This window comes from Salmo salar, chromosome ssa13 (assembly GCF_905237065.1).
Source record: "Salmo salar chromosome ssa13, Ssal_v3.1, whole genome shotgun sequence".
Lineage (NCBI taxonomy): Eukaryota > Metazoa > Chordata > Actinopteri > Salmoniformes > Salmonidae > Salmo > Salmo salar.
The window spans coordinates 61,486,674-61,499,833 of NC_059454.1; the positions used below are offsets into that span (position 1 = coordinate 61,486,674).

At 43.6% G+C, this 13,160-nt stretch overlaps 1 protein-coding gene across 2 annotated transcripts in view; it reads right to left on the reverse strand.

Moving 5' to 3' along the window:
• The window catches only part of LOC106567545 (protein Aster-B), a 127,759-nt gene that overhangs the window by 106,838 nt on the left and 7,761 nt on the right, over nucleotides 1–13,160 (reverse strand). Inside the window, exon 1 of one of the 2 annotated variants that reach the window (XM_045693457.1) lies at nucleotides 862–1,376. The exons of the other annotated variant lie outside the window; for it this stretch is intronic. Coding sequence (XP_045549413.1) covers nucleotides 862–1,361 — 500 coding nt within the window. The 5' untranslated portion in view covers nucleotides 1,362–1,376. Of the gene's footprint in view, nucleotides 1–861; nucleotides 1,377–13,160 lie in introns of those variants that run through there. 2 annotated transcript variants of the gene reach the window in all.

Here is a 13,160-nt window from a genome sequence, read left to right on the forward strand (position 1 = left end):
GAAATGGCATTTGAATGTATTAAACATTTGTATCCATTATTCTTAAGCGCACTCCTCCATTTCCTGCTGTTTGATGATGCATACTGTATCATGGGCCTGGTTTAATTTATAATGCAATTCATACTCAGCACTGTTTCTTATGTATCATTTCAAGGTGCCTATTTAGTCAAGGTAAGCTTGGGGGTGAAAATAACCTGTTTACAGAACATGTATATTATCAGACTCGGACATCAACAGCTGGTATATATGAGAAACACAAACCTGGGATGGAGTTTCAATAAACAAATAGGGTCCCATTGAGGACTTGAACCACTAAGTGCAGTTTTTTTCGTGTTACTAATCACTATTAGGGGCTTGTTCAAGTGAAAAAGTGATGGAAGTGGTAGAAATCAACAAACCACATCCCTTTGATAGAAGTAGGAAGGTGTCATTTTTTTCACAGGAGGAATATTATACACAAAGACAAAGAAAAACAAACTACATTCCAGCTCTCCACTACAGACCAGGGCCTGAATTCATAAGGCGTCGAGATCAGTAGGAGTGCTGATCTAGGATCAGTTTTTAGATCACAATCAATACAATTAAATGGACAAGAGGCACCTGATCCTAGATCAGCACTCCTAGTATAATCATAATTACTGTTCTGTTTAATGGTTCTGATGATTCCATTTCTACATGGTTCCAACTACACTTTGATGCATAAGGGTGCCTTAAGCTGGCCCAACTTTATATCTAACACTTAATGGGTAACCCACTGTGTATTTTTACATTATACACAGTTTTGCGTTTTCCACACCAATGGTTAAGATTAGGATTGGGAAGGGGAAGCACATCATAGATCTGTACCTAGGGGAAACTTACCTGCTCTCACTGTCGTGATCCTTCTTCTCGCGCACGTTCAGCCAGCGGTGCAGCAGGAAGCGTTTGCGTCGCGGTGAAGCGCTGGGTGTGGAACAGTTGGACCAGGTGGCTGCCGCCTCCTCATCGCTGGACGGTGTAATCTCGATGGACGGCAGCTGTAAATACTCCATGCCCCCTGAGAAGGAGTGCGACCCCTGGCCCTTACTCATAACCTCTGACCTCATAGTGGCAGCCGCTGCAGACACAGCCGGGGTCACGCTGCTCTCGCTCTGCACATTCTTCATGCGCCGCATCTTGAAGCGCTTGCGGCGGAGGGACGGAGTGGCAGAACTGGAGAGGGCGGAAGAGTCACCACCCGCAATGGGTACCTTTCCCCCGGCGGAGGCTTCCGATCCTGGGTCTCCATCCGGGGTCTGCCAGTCCCCCGGGGCCTGCACCTGGAAGGAGGGGAGCCGGAGGGTCTCGGTCATGATCTTCTGTCCCACCGACAACTGGCTCATATAGGAATGACAGCAGCCGAGGCAGACACCTCTATCCAGGGAGGATGAGAGAGAGGGAGGGAATGGGTGCCCGGCAGGATGCTTCCTGGACTGCACTAATGTAGGCGGAGAGAGCCTCTCTCACTGTTTTGTCCAGAGTGATAGTGAGTATACAGTATCAGTATAGCATCTTCTTGTGTCAATACCCTTCCTGGTAACTATGCTCTGTGGATCGAGGTCTTGTGCATTTCTGATCCAGCTGCCACAGCGTGTTCTTAGCCCAATTAGATGAGTTCTCTTCAGCGCCCCCTGGCTCTAGTCCCTGGAATCACAGCCATGGCCTAGAGGTCAGAGTAAAGTGAAAGGGTGCTGTATGCTAAGTATAGTTTAGCCGCATGCATGCAAGTATTCACAGCTCCCATTCACAATTATACACTCAGATAAACTAAAGGATGCAGATATGCACACGCACACGCAGAGGGAGCACAGGACTTTGTTATTAGGATTTGTTTCCTCTCGTTCCCAGCAGGGAGACGATTCAGAGCAAAAGACTGTTGATTCCCCTGTGGTGGGAGGCTAACCACTTTCTGCTTCCTAAATGGCTCCCTATTCCCTACATGGGGCCCTGGTCAATTGTAGCACAGTATGTAGGGAATAGGGTGCCATTTGGAATGCATAGTCTGAGATGAGTGAGACACGTCTATCATAAGTGGTCCTGAGGGGGAGAACCTGCAATTTCTCTGTAGGCTAAAACGTCAACAAAACAAAGGAGCTGATTGTGGACTACAGGAGACAGCGGAGAAAGGATGGCCTCATCCACATCGACGGGGCCGCATTGGAGAGGGTCAAAAACCTCTCCAAAACAATACAGCAAGATGGCGTCGACAGAGATGGTCGCCTCGCTTCAAGTCCTGAGGAAACTATGCAGTAATTTGTTTTTTTATGTATTTTTTCTTACATTGTTAGTCCAGCAAATCTTAAGTGTTATTACATACAGCCGGGAAGAACTAATGGATATAAGAGCGACGTCAACTTACCAACATTACAACCAGGAATACGACTTTCCCGAAACGGATCCTTTGTTCGGACCTCCAGCCTGGACATTGGATCTAATCCCAGAGGCCGACCCAAAACAACGTCGTCTCTGCAGGAGAGGCAGACGGAGCGGCCTCCTGGGCAGACTTAGAAGGCGAGCACACCACCCACCGCTTCAGAGCATATTAGTGGCCAATGTCCAGTTTCTAGACAACAAGGTGGACAAAATTAGGGCACGAGTTGCCTTCCAGACAGACATCAGAGATTGTAACATTCTCTGTTTCACGGAAACATGGCTCCCTCGGGATATGTTGTCAGAGTCGGTACCGCCACTGGGTTTCTTCATTCGTTGCGCCGACAGAAACAAACATCCTGTCACGCCCTGACCATAGAGAGCCCTTGGTTCTCTATGGTATAGTAGGTCAGGGCGTGACTAGGGGGTGTTCTAGTCTTTATATTTCTATGTTGGTGTACTTGGTATAGTTCCCAATTAGAGGCAGCTGGTAATTGTTGCCTCTAATTGGGGATCATATTTAGGTAGCCTTTTTCCCCACCTGTTTTTGTGGGATATTGTTTTGAGTTAAGTGCATGTAGCACCTCTGATGTCACGGTTTGTTGATTGTTTACCTGTTTTGTTTGGGAAGTTCGCACTAAATAAAGATGTGGAACTTTAATCACGCTGCGCCTTGGTCCGTCTCTCCACACAATCGTGACACATCTCTCTGGTAAGAAGTAGGGTGTGGGTGTATGCCTCATGATTAACGACTCATGGTGTAACAATAACAACACACAGGAACTCAAGTCCTTTTGTTCACCTGACCTAGAATTCCTTATAATTAAATGCTGACTGCATTATCTCCCAAGAGAATTCTCTTAGATTATAGTCAGAGCCGTGTATATCCCCCCCCCCCCCAAGCAGATACCTCGACGGCCCTGAAAGAACTTCACTGGACTCTACGTAAACTGGAAACCAGATATCCTGAGGCTGCATTTATTGTAGCTGGGGCTTTTAACAAAGCTAACTTGAGAACAAGGCTACTTAAATTCTACCAGCACATTGACTGCAGTACCCGCTCGAGCAAAACACTGCTACTCTAACTTCCACGATGCATACAAGGCCATCCCCCGCCCTCCCTTAGGCAAATCCGACCACGACTCCATCTTGTTCGTACCGTCCTATAGGCAGAAACTCAAACAGAATGTACCAGTGACTAGAACCATTCAAAGCTGGTCTGACCAATCGGAATCCACGATTCAAGATTGTTTTGATCACTTGGACTGGAAAATGTTCCGGGAAGCCTAAGACAATAACATTGATTTATACGCTGACTCGGTGAGTGAGTTTATTAGGAAGTACATTGGAGATGTTGTAACCACTGTGACTATTAAAACCTAGCCCAACCAGAAACTGTGGGTAGACAGCGGCATTCGTGCAAAACTGAAAGCGCGAACCACCGCATTCAACCATGGAAACAGGTCGGGGAATATGGCCGAATATAAACAGTGTAGTTATTCCCTCCGCAAGGCAATCAAACAAGCGAAATGTGGATATAAGGACAAAACGGAGTCACAATTCAACGGCCCAGACACGAGACGTATGTGTCAGAGACTACAGGCAATTACGCACTAAAAAAAGAAAACCAACCACGTCATGGACACCGACGTCTTGCTTCCAGACAAGCTAAACACCTTCTTTGCCCGCTTTGAGGATAATACAGTGCCACCAACGCGGCTCGCTACCAAGGACTGCCCCTTCTCCTTCTCTGTGGCTGACGTGAGTAAAACATTTAAACATGTTAACCCTCGCAAGGCTGCTGGCCCCACATGCTTCAAGATGGCAACCATTGTTCCTGTACCAAAGAAGGCAAAGATAACTGAACTAAATGACTATCGCCCCGTAGCACTCACTTCTGTCATCATGAAGTGCTTTGAGAGACTAGTCAAGGATCATATCAACTCCACCTTACCTGCCATCCTAGACCCACTTCAGTTTGCATACCGCCACAACAGGTCCACAGATGATTCAATTGCCATTACACTGCACATTGCCCTATCCCATCTGGACAAGAGGAATACCTATGTAAGAATGCTCTTCATTGACTACAGCTCAGCATTCAACACTATAGTACCCTCCAAGCTCATCATTAACCTCTATGGGCTAGGCGGGACGAATTCGTCCCACCTACGTAACAGCCACTTGAAGCCTGTGGCGCGATTTTCAAAACCTTAAAAATCCTATTACTTCAATTTCTCAAACATATGACTATTTTACAGCTATTTAAAGACAAGACTCTCGTTAATCTAACCACACTGTCCGATTTCAAAAAGGCTTTACAACGAAAGCAAAACATTAGATTATGTCAGCAGAGTACCAAGCCAGAAATAATCAGACACCCATTTTTCAAGCTAGCATATAATGTCACCAAAACCCAGAAGACAGCTAAATGCAGCACTCACCTTTGATGATCTTCATCAGATGACAACCCTAGGACATTATGTTATACAATACATGCATGTTTTGTTCAATCAAGTTCATATTTATATCAAAAACCAGCTTTTACATTAGCATGTGACGTTCAGAACTAGCATACCCCCCGCAAACTTCCGGGGAATTCGCTAACATTTTACTAAATTACTCACGATAAACGTTCACAAAAAGCATAACAATTATTTTAAGAATTATAGATACAGACCTCCTCTATGCACTCGATATGTCCAATTTTAAAATAGCTTTTTGGTGAAAGCACATTTTGCAATATTCTAAGTACATAGCCCAGGCATCACGGGCTAGCTATTTAGACACCCGGCAAGTTTAGCACTCACCATAATCATATTTACTATTATAAAAGTTTGATTACCTTTTGTTGTCTTCGTCAGAATGCACTCCCAGGACTGCTACTTCAATAACAAATGTTGGTTTGGTCCAAAATAATCCATCGTTATATCCGAATAGCGGCGTTTTGTTCGTGCGTTCCAGACACTATCCGAAATGGTAAAGAAGGGTCGCGCGCATGGCGCAATTCGTGACAAAAAAAATCTAAATATTCCATTACCGTACTTCGAAGCATGTCAACCGCTGTTTAAAATCAATTTTTACGCCATTTTTCTCGTAGAAAAGCGATAATATTCCGACAGGGAATCTCCTTTTCGGCAAACAGAGGAAAAAATCACAAAGGCGGGGGCGGTCGGGTCATGCGCCTAAGCCCAGAGTCCCTTGATCGGCCACTTGAGAAAGGCGATAATGTGTTTCAGCCTGGGGCTGGGATGACGACATTCTGTTTTTTCCCGGGCTCTGAGTGCCTATGGACGACGTAGGAAGTGTCACGTTAGAGCAGAGATCCTTAGTAAAAGATAGAGATGGAAAAGAAGTTCAAGAAATGGTCAGACAGGCCACTTCCTGTAAAGGAATCTCTCAGGTTTTGACCTGCCATTTGAGTTCTGTTATACTCACAGACACCATTCAAACAGTTTTAGAAACTTTAGGGTGTTTTCTATCCATATGTAATAAGTATATGCATATTCTAGTTACTGGGTAGGAGTGGTAACCAGATTAAATCGGGTATGTTTTTTATCCAGCCGTGTCAATACTGCCCCCTAGCCCTAACGGGTTAAGCTTAAGGCCCTGGCTCTCAGCCCTGTCCTGTGCTGTGCAATTGGGTCTTGGACTTTCTGACGGGTCGCCCCCAGGTGGTGAAGGTAGGAAGCAACATCTCCACTTCGCTGATCCTCAACACTGGGGCCCCACAAGGGTGCATGCTCAGCCCCCTCCTGTACTCCCTGTTCACACATGACTACGTGGCCATTCACGCCTCCAACTCAATCTTCAAGTTTGTAGACAACACAACAGTAGTGGGCTTGATTACCAACAACGACGAGAGCCTACAGGGAGGAGGTGAGGGCACTCGGAGTGTGGTGTCAGGAAAACAACCTCTCACTCAACATCAACAAAACAAAGGAGATAATCGTGGACTTCAGGAAACAGCATAAAAATTGATTTTAAACAGCGTTTGACATGCTTCGAAGTACGGTAATGGAATATTTTGATTTTTTTTGTCACGAAACGTGCCGGCGCGTCACCCTTCGTTACCCTTCGGATAGTGTCTTGAACGCACGAACAAAACGCCGCTATTTGGATATAACTATGGATTATTTGGAACCAAACCAACATTTGTTGTTGAAGTAGAAGTCCTGGGAGTGCCTTCTGACGAAGAACAGCAAAGGTAATGCAATTTTTCTTATAGTAAATCTGAGTTTGGTGAGTACCAAACTTGGTGGGTGTCAAAATAGCTAGCCTGTGATGGCCGGGCTATCTACTCAGAATATTGCAAAATGTGCTTTCACCAAAAAGCTATTTTAAAATCGGACACCGCGATTGCATAAAGGAGTTCTGTATCTATAATTCTTAAAATAATTGTTATGTTTTTTGTGAACATTTATCGTGAGTAATTTAGTAAATTCACCGGAAGTGTTCGGTGGGAATGCTAGTTCTGAACGTCACATGCTAATGTAAAAAGCTGTTTTTTGATATAGATATGAACTTGATTGAACAAAACATGCATGTATTGTATAACATAATGTCCTAGGAGTGTCATCTGATGAAGATCATCAAAGGTTAGTGCTGCATTTAGCTGTGGTTTTGGTTTTTGTGACATTATATGCTAGCTTGAAAAATGGGTGTCTGATTATTTGTGGCTGGGTACTCTCCTGACATAATCTAATGTTTTGATTTCGTTGTAAAGCCTTTTTGAAATCGGACAGTGTGGTTAGATAAAGGAGAGTCTTGTCTTTAAAATGGTGTAAAATAGTCATATGTTTGAAAAATTGAAGTTCTCGGATTTTCGAGGAGTTTGTATTTCGCGCCACGCCCTATCATTGGATATTGGAGCGGTGTTCCGCTAGCGGAACGTCTAGATGTAAGAGGTTTAAGTTCCTCGGCGTACACATCACGGACAAACTGAAATGGTCCACACAGACTGTGTGGTGTAGAAGGCGCAACAGCGCCTCTTCAACCTCAGGAGGCTGAAGAAATTTGGCTTGTCACCTAAAACCCTCAAACTTTTACAGATGCACAATCGAAGAGCATCCTGTCGGGCTGTATCACCACCTGGTACGGCAACTGCACCGCCCTCAACCGCAAGGCTCTCTAGAGAGTAGTGCGGTCTGCACAACGCATCACCGGGGGCAAATTACCTGCCCTCCAGGACACCTACAGCATCCGATGTCACAGGAAGGCCAAAAAGATCATCAAGGACAACAACCACCTGAGCCACTGCCTGTTTACCCCGCTATCATCCAGAAGGCGAGGTCAGTACTTATCGGCAGACTCAATAGCCTTGGCTTCTCAAATGACTGCCTCGCCTGGTTCACCAACTACTTCTCAGATAGAGTTCAGTGTGTCAAATCGGAGGGCCTGTTGTCCGGACCTCTGGCAGTCTCTAGGGGGTGCCACAGGGTTCAATTCCTCTTCTCTCTGTATATATCAATGATATGTCACTCTTGCTGCTGGTGATTCTCTGATTCACCTCTACGCAGACAACACCATTCTGTATACATCTGGCCCTTCTTTGGATATTGTGCTAGGCAAACCTCCAAACGAGCTTCAACGTCATACAACATTCCTTCCGTGGCCTCCAACTGCTTTTAAATGCTAGTAAAACTAAGTGCATGCTCTTCAACCGATTGCTGCCCGCACCCTCCCACCCGACTAGCATCACTACTCTGGACAGTTCTGACCTAGAATATGTGGACAACTACAAATACCTAGGTGTCTGGTTAGACTGTAAACTCTCCTTCCAGACATTAAGCATCTCCAATCCAAAATTAAATCTAGAAATGGCTTCCTATTTTGCAACAAAGCCTCCTTCACTCATGCCGCCAAACATACCCTCGTAAAACTGACTATCCTTGACTTCGGTGATGTCATTTACAAAATAGCCCCCAACACTCTACTCAGCAAACTGGATGTTGTCTATCACAGTGCCATCCGTTTTATCACCAAAGCCCCACCACTGCGACCTGTATGTTCTCGTTGGCTGGCCCTCACTACATATCCGTCGCCAAACTCACTGGCGCCAGGTCATCTATAAGTCTTTGCTAGGTAAAGCCCCGCCTTATCTCAGCTCACTGGTCACCATAGCAACACCCACCCGTAGCACGCACACTCCAGCAGGTATATTGCACTGGTCATCCCCAAAGCCAACACTTTCTTTGGCCGCCTTTCGTTCCAGTTCTCTGCTGCCAGTGACTGGAAGAAACTGCAAAAACCTCTGAAGCTGGAGTCTTATATCTCCCTCTCTAACTTTAAGCATCAGCTGTCAGAGCAGTTTACCGATCACTGTACCTGGACACAGCCAATCTGTTAATAGCACACCCAACTACCTCATCCCCATATTATTACTTACCCTCTTGCACTTTTGCACCCCAGTATCTCTACTTACACATCTATCACTCCGGCATTAATGCGAAATTGTAATTATTTGAACCTCTATGGCCTATTTATTGCCTACCTCCCTAATCTTCTACATTTGCACACACTGTACAAAGATTTTTCTATTTTTCTTTTCTTTTGTGTTATTGAATGTACGTTTGTTTATGTGTAACTCTGTCATGTTGTTTTTGTCGCAGTGCTTTGCTTTATCTTGGCCAGGTCGCAGTTGTAAATGAGAACTTGTTCTCAACTGGCCTACCTGGTTAAATAAAGGTGAAATAAAACATTTAAATAAATAAAAACTAACATAGAGAGGCTGCTGCCAACATCCAGACCTAAATCACTGGCCACTTTAAAAAATGGATTTAATAAAGGTATCACTAGTCACTTTAAATAATGCCACTTTAAAAATGTTTACATATCCTACATTACTCATCTCATATGTATATACTGTATTTCATACCATCTGTTGCATCTTGCCTATGCCGCACGGCCATCGCTCATCCATATATTTATATGTATATATTCTTATTCGATCCCTTTACATTTGTGTGTATAAGGTAGTTGTTGTGAATTTGTTAGATTACTTGTTAGATATTACTGCACTGTCGGAACTAGAAGCATAAGCATTTCGCAACACTCGCATTAACATCTGCTAACCATGTGTATGTAACAAATAAAATGTGATTTGATTTGAAACCTTAAAGTTCCTTGGCGTACATATCACTGACGACCTGAAATGGTCCCTTCATACAGACAGTGTGGTGAAGAAGGCGCAACAGCGCCCCACAAATGAAATGAACCCCCCCCCATAAACCCCCCTAAAATGGTTTCATCCAAATCTGGCAACACTGTTTAGTTTTCGTGCTATGGTTAGAATAGGCAGTAGGCTTGTATTTGGGGTGATGATCTGTGAGGTGATTTGTCAAAAACTGTAAACGACTTGTTTATGTACTCTTGTATACACTGTAACAAGTACATCGAAGACTTGTGATATACTGAAAAATGGCCAAACTAAGTTAATATTTTCGGGGCAATGGGCGCAGCTGACTTTGACTTTCTTTATTTGCATTTTATAGTGAATGGCATTCTGGGATTAGGGAGTTTTCGCTTGTCAAACATAAACAAACATGGCTGCCATCATAAAGAATTTAGCTACTGTTAGCTTAGCTGACACGCATCTCTTTTCTAAACAATATTACATTACTGCCTTGTGCTCACCAGAGATGTTTACAGTGTAAACAAGTCTAGCTGTTAAGTCGCTAACTTCTGTTTAGTTTTTTGTCAGCGCAACCTGTTATTTAGACAGGTTTATGGAATGAATTTGGGTGTGAATGTGTTCCGTGTGATGCTCGGATGATGAATTTCATATTTATCTTTTACAATAAAAGGTGAAATTGAGGAATAAAGTTGTGTATATCTTTATTTCCCATCAGTACAAAACATTGTTTAGATGCTTTTCAGACAACAATGCTGTTTAGACGCGTTGTTGCATCATACATTCTGTTGCTACTGTTCCAATCACATACAGTATTAGCGATGGTACGCTGCAGGGACCACTCAACCATAATCACAAATATGTGATCGTACTTGTCAAAGGGTTAACCTCAGGAGGCTGAAGACATTTGTCTTTGCTCCTAAGACCCTCACGAACTTCTACAGATGCACAATTGAGAGCATCATGTCAGGCTGTATCACCACCTGGAAAGGCAATTGCACCGTCCGCATCCGCAGGGTTATCCAGAGGGCGGTGCGGTCAGCACAATACATCATTGGGGGGACACTGCCTTTCCCCACCAAGACACCTACAGCACCCGGTGTCACAGGATGGCCAAGAAGATCATCAAGGACCTCAGCCACCCGAGCCATGGCCATTTCACCACGCTACCATCTAGAAGGTGGAGACAGTACAGGCATCTAGAAGGTGGAGACAGTACAGGCGCATAACAGCTGTGACCGAGAGACTGATAAACAGTTTCTATCTCCAGGCCATCAGACTGTTAAACAGTCACCACTAGCTGGCCTCCACTCAATAACCTACTACCCGGCTACCACCCAGTACTCTACCCTGCACCTTAGAAACTGCCTTGCCCTATTTACATTGAGTCATTGAACACTGGTCACTTTAATCATGTTTACATACAGTATATACACATAAAGTGGGTAAATCTGTATGTTAGTCATGGCTCATCCTATATAACTACTCCTACACAGACCTTTTCTATTCATATACTGTCCATACTGTCTATACACACACCATTAAATATATATATATATATATTTATACACTGGGTAGGTCGAGCCCTGAATGCAGATTGACTGAAAGCCATGATATGTCAGACCGTATACCACAGGTATGACAAAACATTTATTTGTACTGTTCTAATTATGTTGGTAACCAGTTTATCATAGCAATAAGCCACCTCGGGGGTTTGAGGTATATGGCCAATATACCACAGCTAAGGGCTGTATATAGGCACTCCGTGGTAAGTCGTGCATAGAAAAGCCCTTAACCGTGGTAAATTCGTTATATACCACACCCCTTCTGGCCTTCTTGCTTAAATATACAGTACCAGTCGAAAGTTTGGACACACCTACTCGTTCAAGGGTTTTTCTTTATTTTTACATTGTAGAATAATGGTGAAGACATCAAAAATATGAAATAACACATATCAAATCATGTAGTAACCAAAAAAGTGTTAAACAAATCAACATATATTTTATATTTGAGATTCTTCAAAGTAGCAACCATTTGCCTTGATGACAGCTTTGCAAACTCTTGGCACTCTCTCAACCAGCTTCACCTGGAATGTTTTTCCACAGTCTTGAAGGAGTTCCCACATATGCTGAGCACTTGTTGGCTGCTTTTTCCTTCACTCTGCGGTCCAACCATCCCAAACCATCTCAATTGGGTTGAGGTTGGGTGCTTGTGGATGCCAGGTCATCTGATGCAGCACTCCATCACTCTCCTTCTTGGTCAAATAGAACCTTACATAGCCTGGAGGTGTGTTTGGTCATTGTCCTGTTGAAAAATAAATGATAGTCCCACTAACTGCAAACCAGATGGGATGGCGTATCGCTGCAGAATGCTGTGGTAGCCATGTTGTTTAAGTGTGCCTTGAATTCTAAATAAATCACAGAAAGTGTCACCAGCAAAGCACAACCACAACATCACACCTCCTCCTCCATGCTTCACAGTGGGAACCACACATGCGGAGATCATCTGTTCACCTACTCTGCGTCTCACAAAGACATGGCGGTTGGAACCAAAAATCACAGTTTGGACTCATCAGACCAAAGGACAGATTTCCACCGGTCTAATGTCCATTACTCGTGTTTCTTGGCACAAGCAAGTCTCTTCTTATTATTGGTGTCCTTTAGTAGTGGTTTCTTTGCAGTTTCATCATAGCGCTTGATGGGTTTTGCGACAGCACTTGAAGAAACTTTTAGAGTTCTTGAAATGTTCTGGACTAAGTAATGATGGACTGTCGTTTGTCTTTGCTTTTTGAGCTGTTCTTGTCATAATATGGACTTGGTCTTTTACCAAATAGGGCTGTCTTCTGTAATACCACCCCTACCTTGTATCAACACAACTGATTGGCTAAAATTAATTAACTTTAAACAAGGCACACCTGTTAATTGAAATACATTCCAGGTGACTGTCTGAAAGAATGCCAAGAGTGTGCAAAGCTGTCATCAAGGCAAAGGGTGGCTTCTTTGAAGAATCTCAAATATAAAATATATTTGAATTTGTTTAACACTTTTTTGGTTACTACATGATTCCATATGAATTACTTCATAGTTTTGATGTCTTCACTATTATTATACAATGTAGAAAATAGTAAAAATAAAGAAAAACCCTGGAATGAGTAGGTGTCCAAACTTTTGACTGGTACTGTATTATATATATATATATATATATATACTGCTCAAAAAAATAAAGGGAACACTTAAACAACACATCCTAGATCTGAATGAAAGAAATCATCTTATTAAATACTTTTTTCTTTACATAGCTGAATGTGCTGCCAACAAAATCACACAAAAATAATCAATGGAAATCCAATTTATCAACCCATGGAGGTCTGGATTTGGAGTCACACTCAAAATTAAAGTGGAAAACCACACTACAGGCTGATCCAACTTTGATGTAATGTCCTTAAAACAAGTCAAAATGAGGCTCAGTAGTGTGTGTGGCCTCCACGTGCCTGTATGACCTCCCTACAACGCCTGGGCATGCTCCTGATGAGGTGGTGGATGGTCTCCTGAGGGATCTCCTCCCAGACCTGGACTAAAGCATCCGCCAACTCCTGGACAGTCTGTGGTGCAACGTGGCATTGGTGGATGGAGTGAGACAT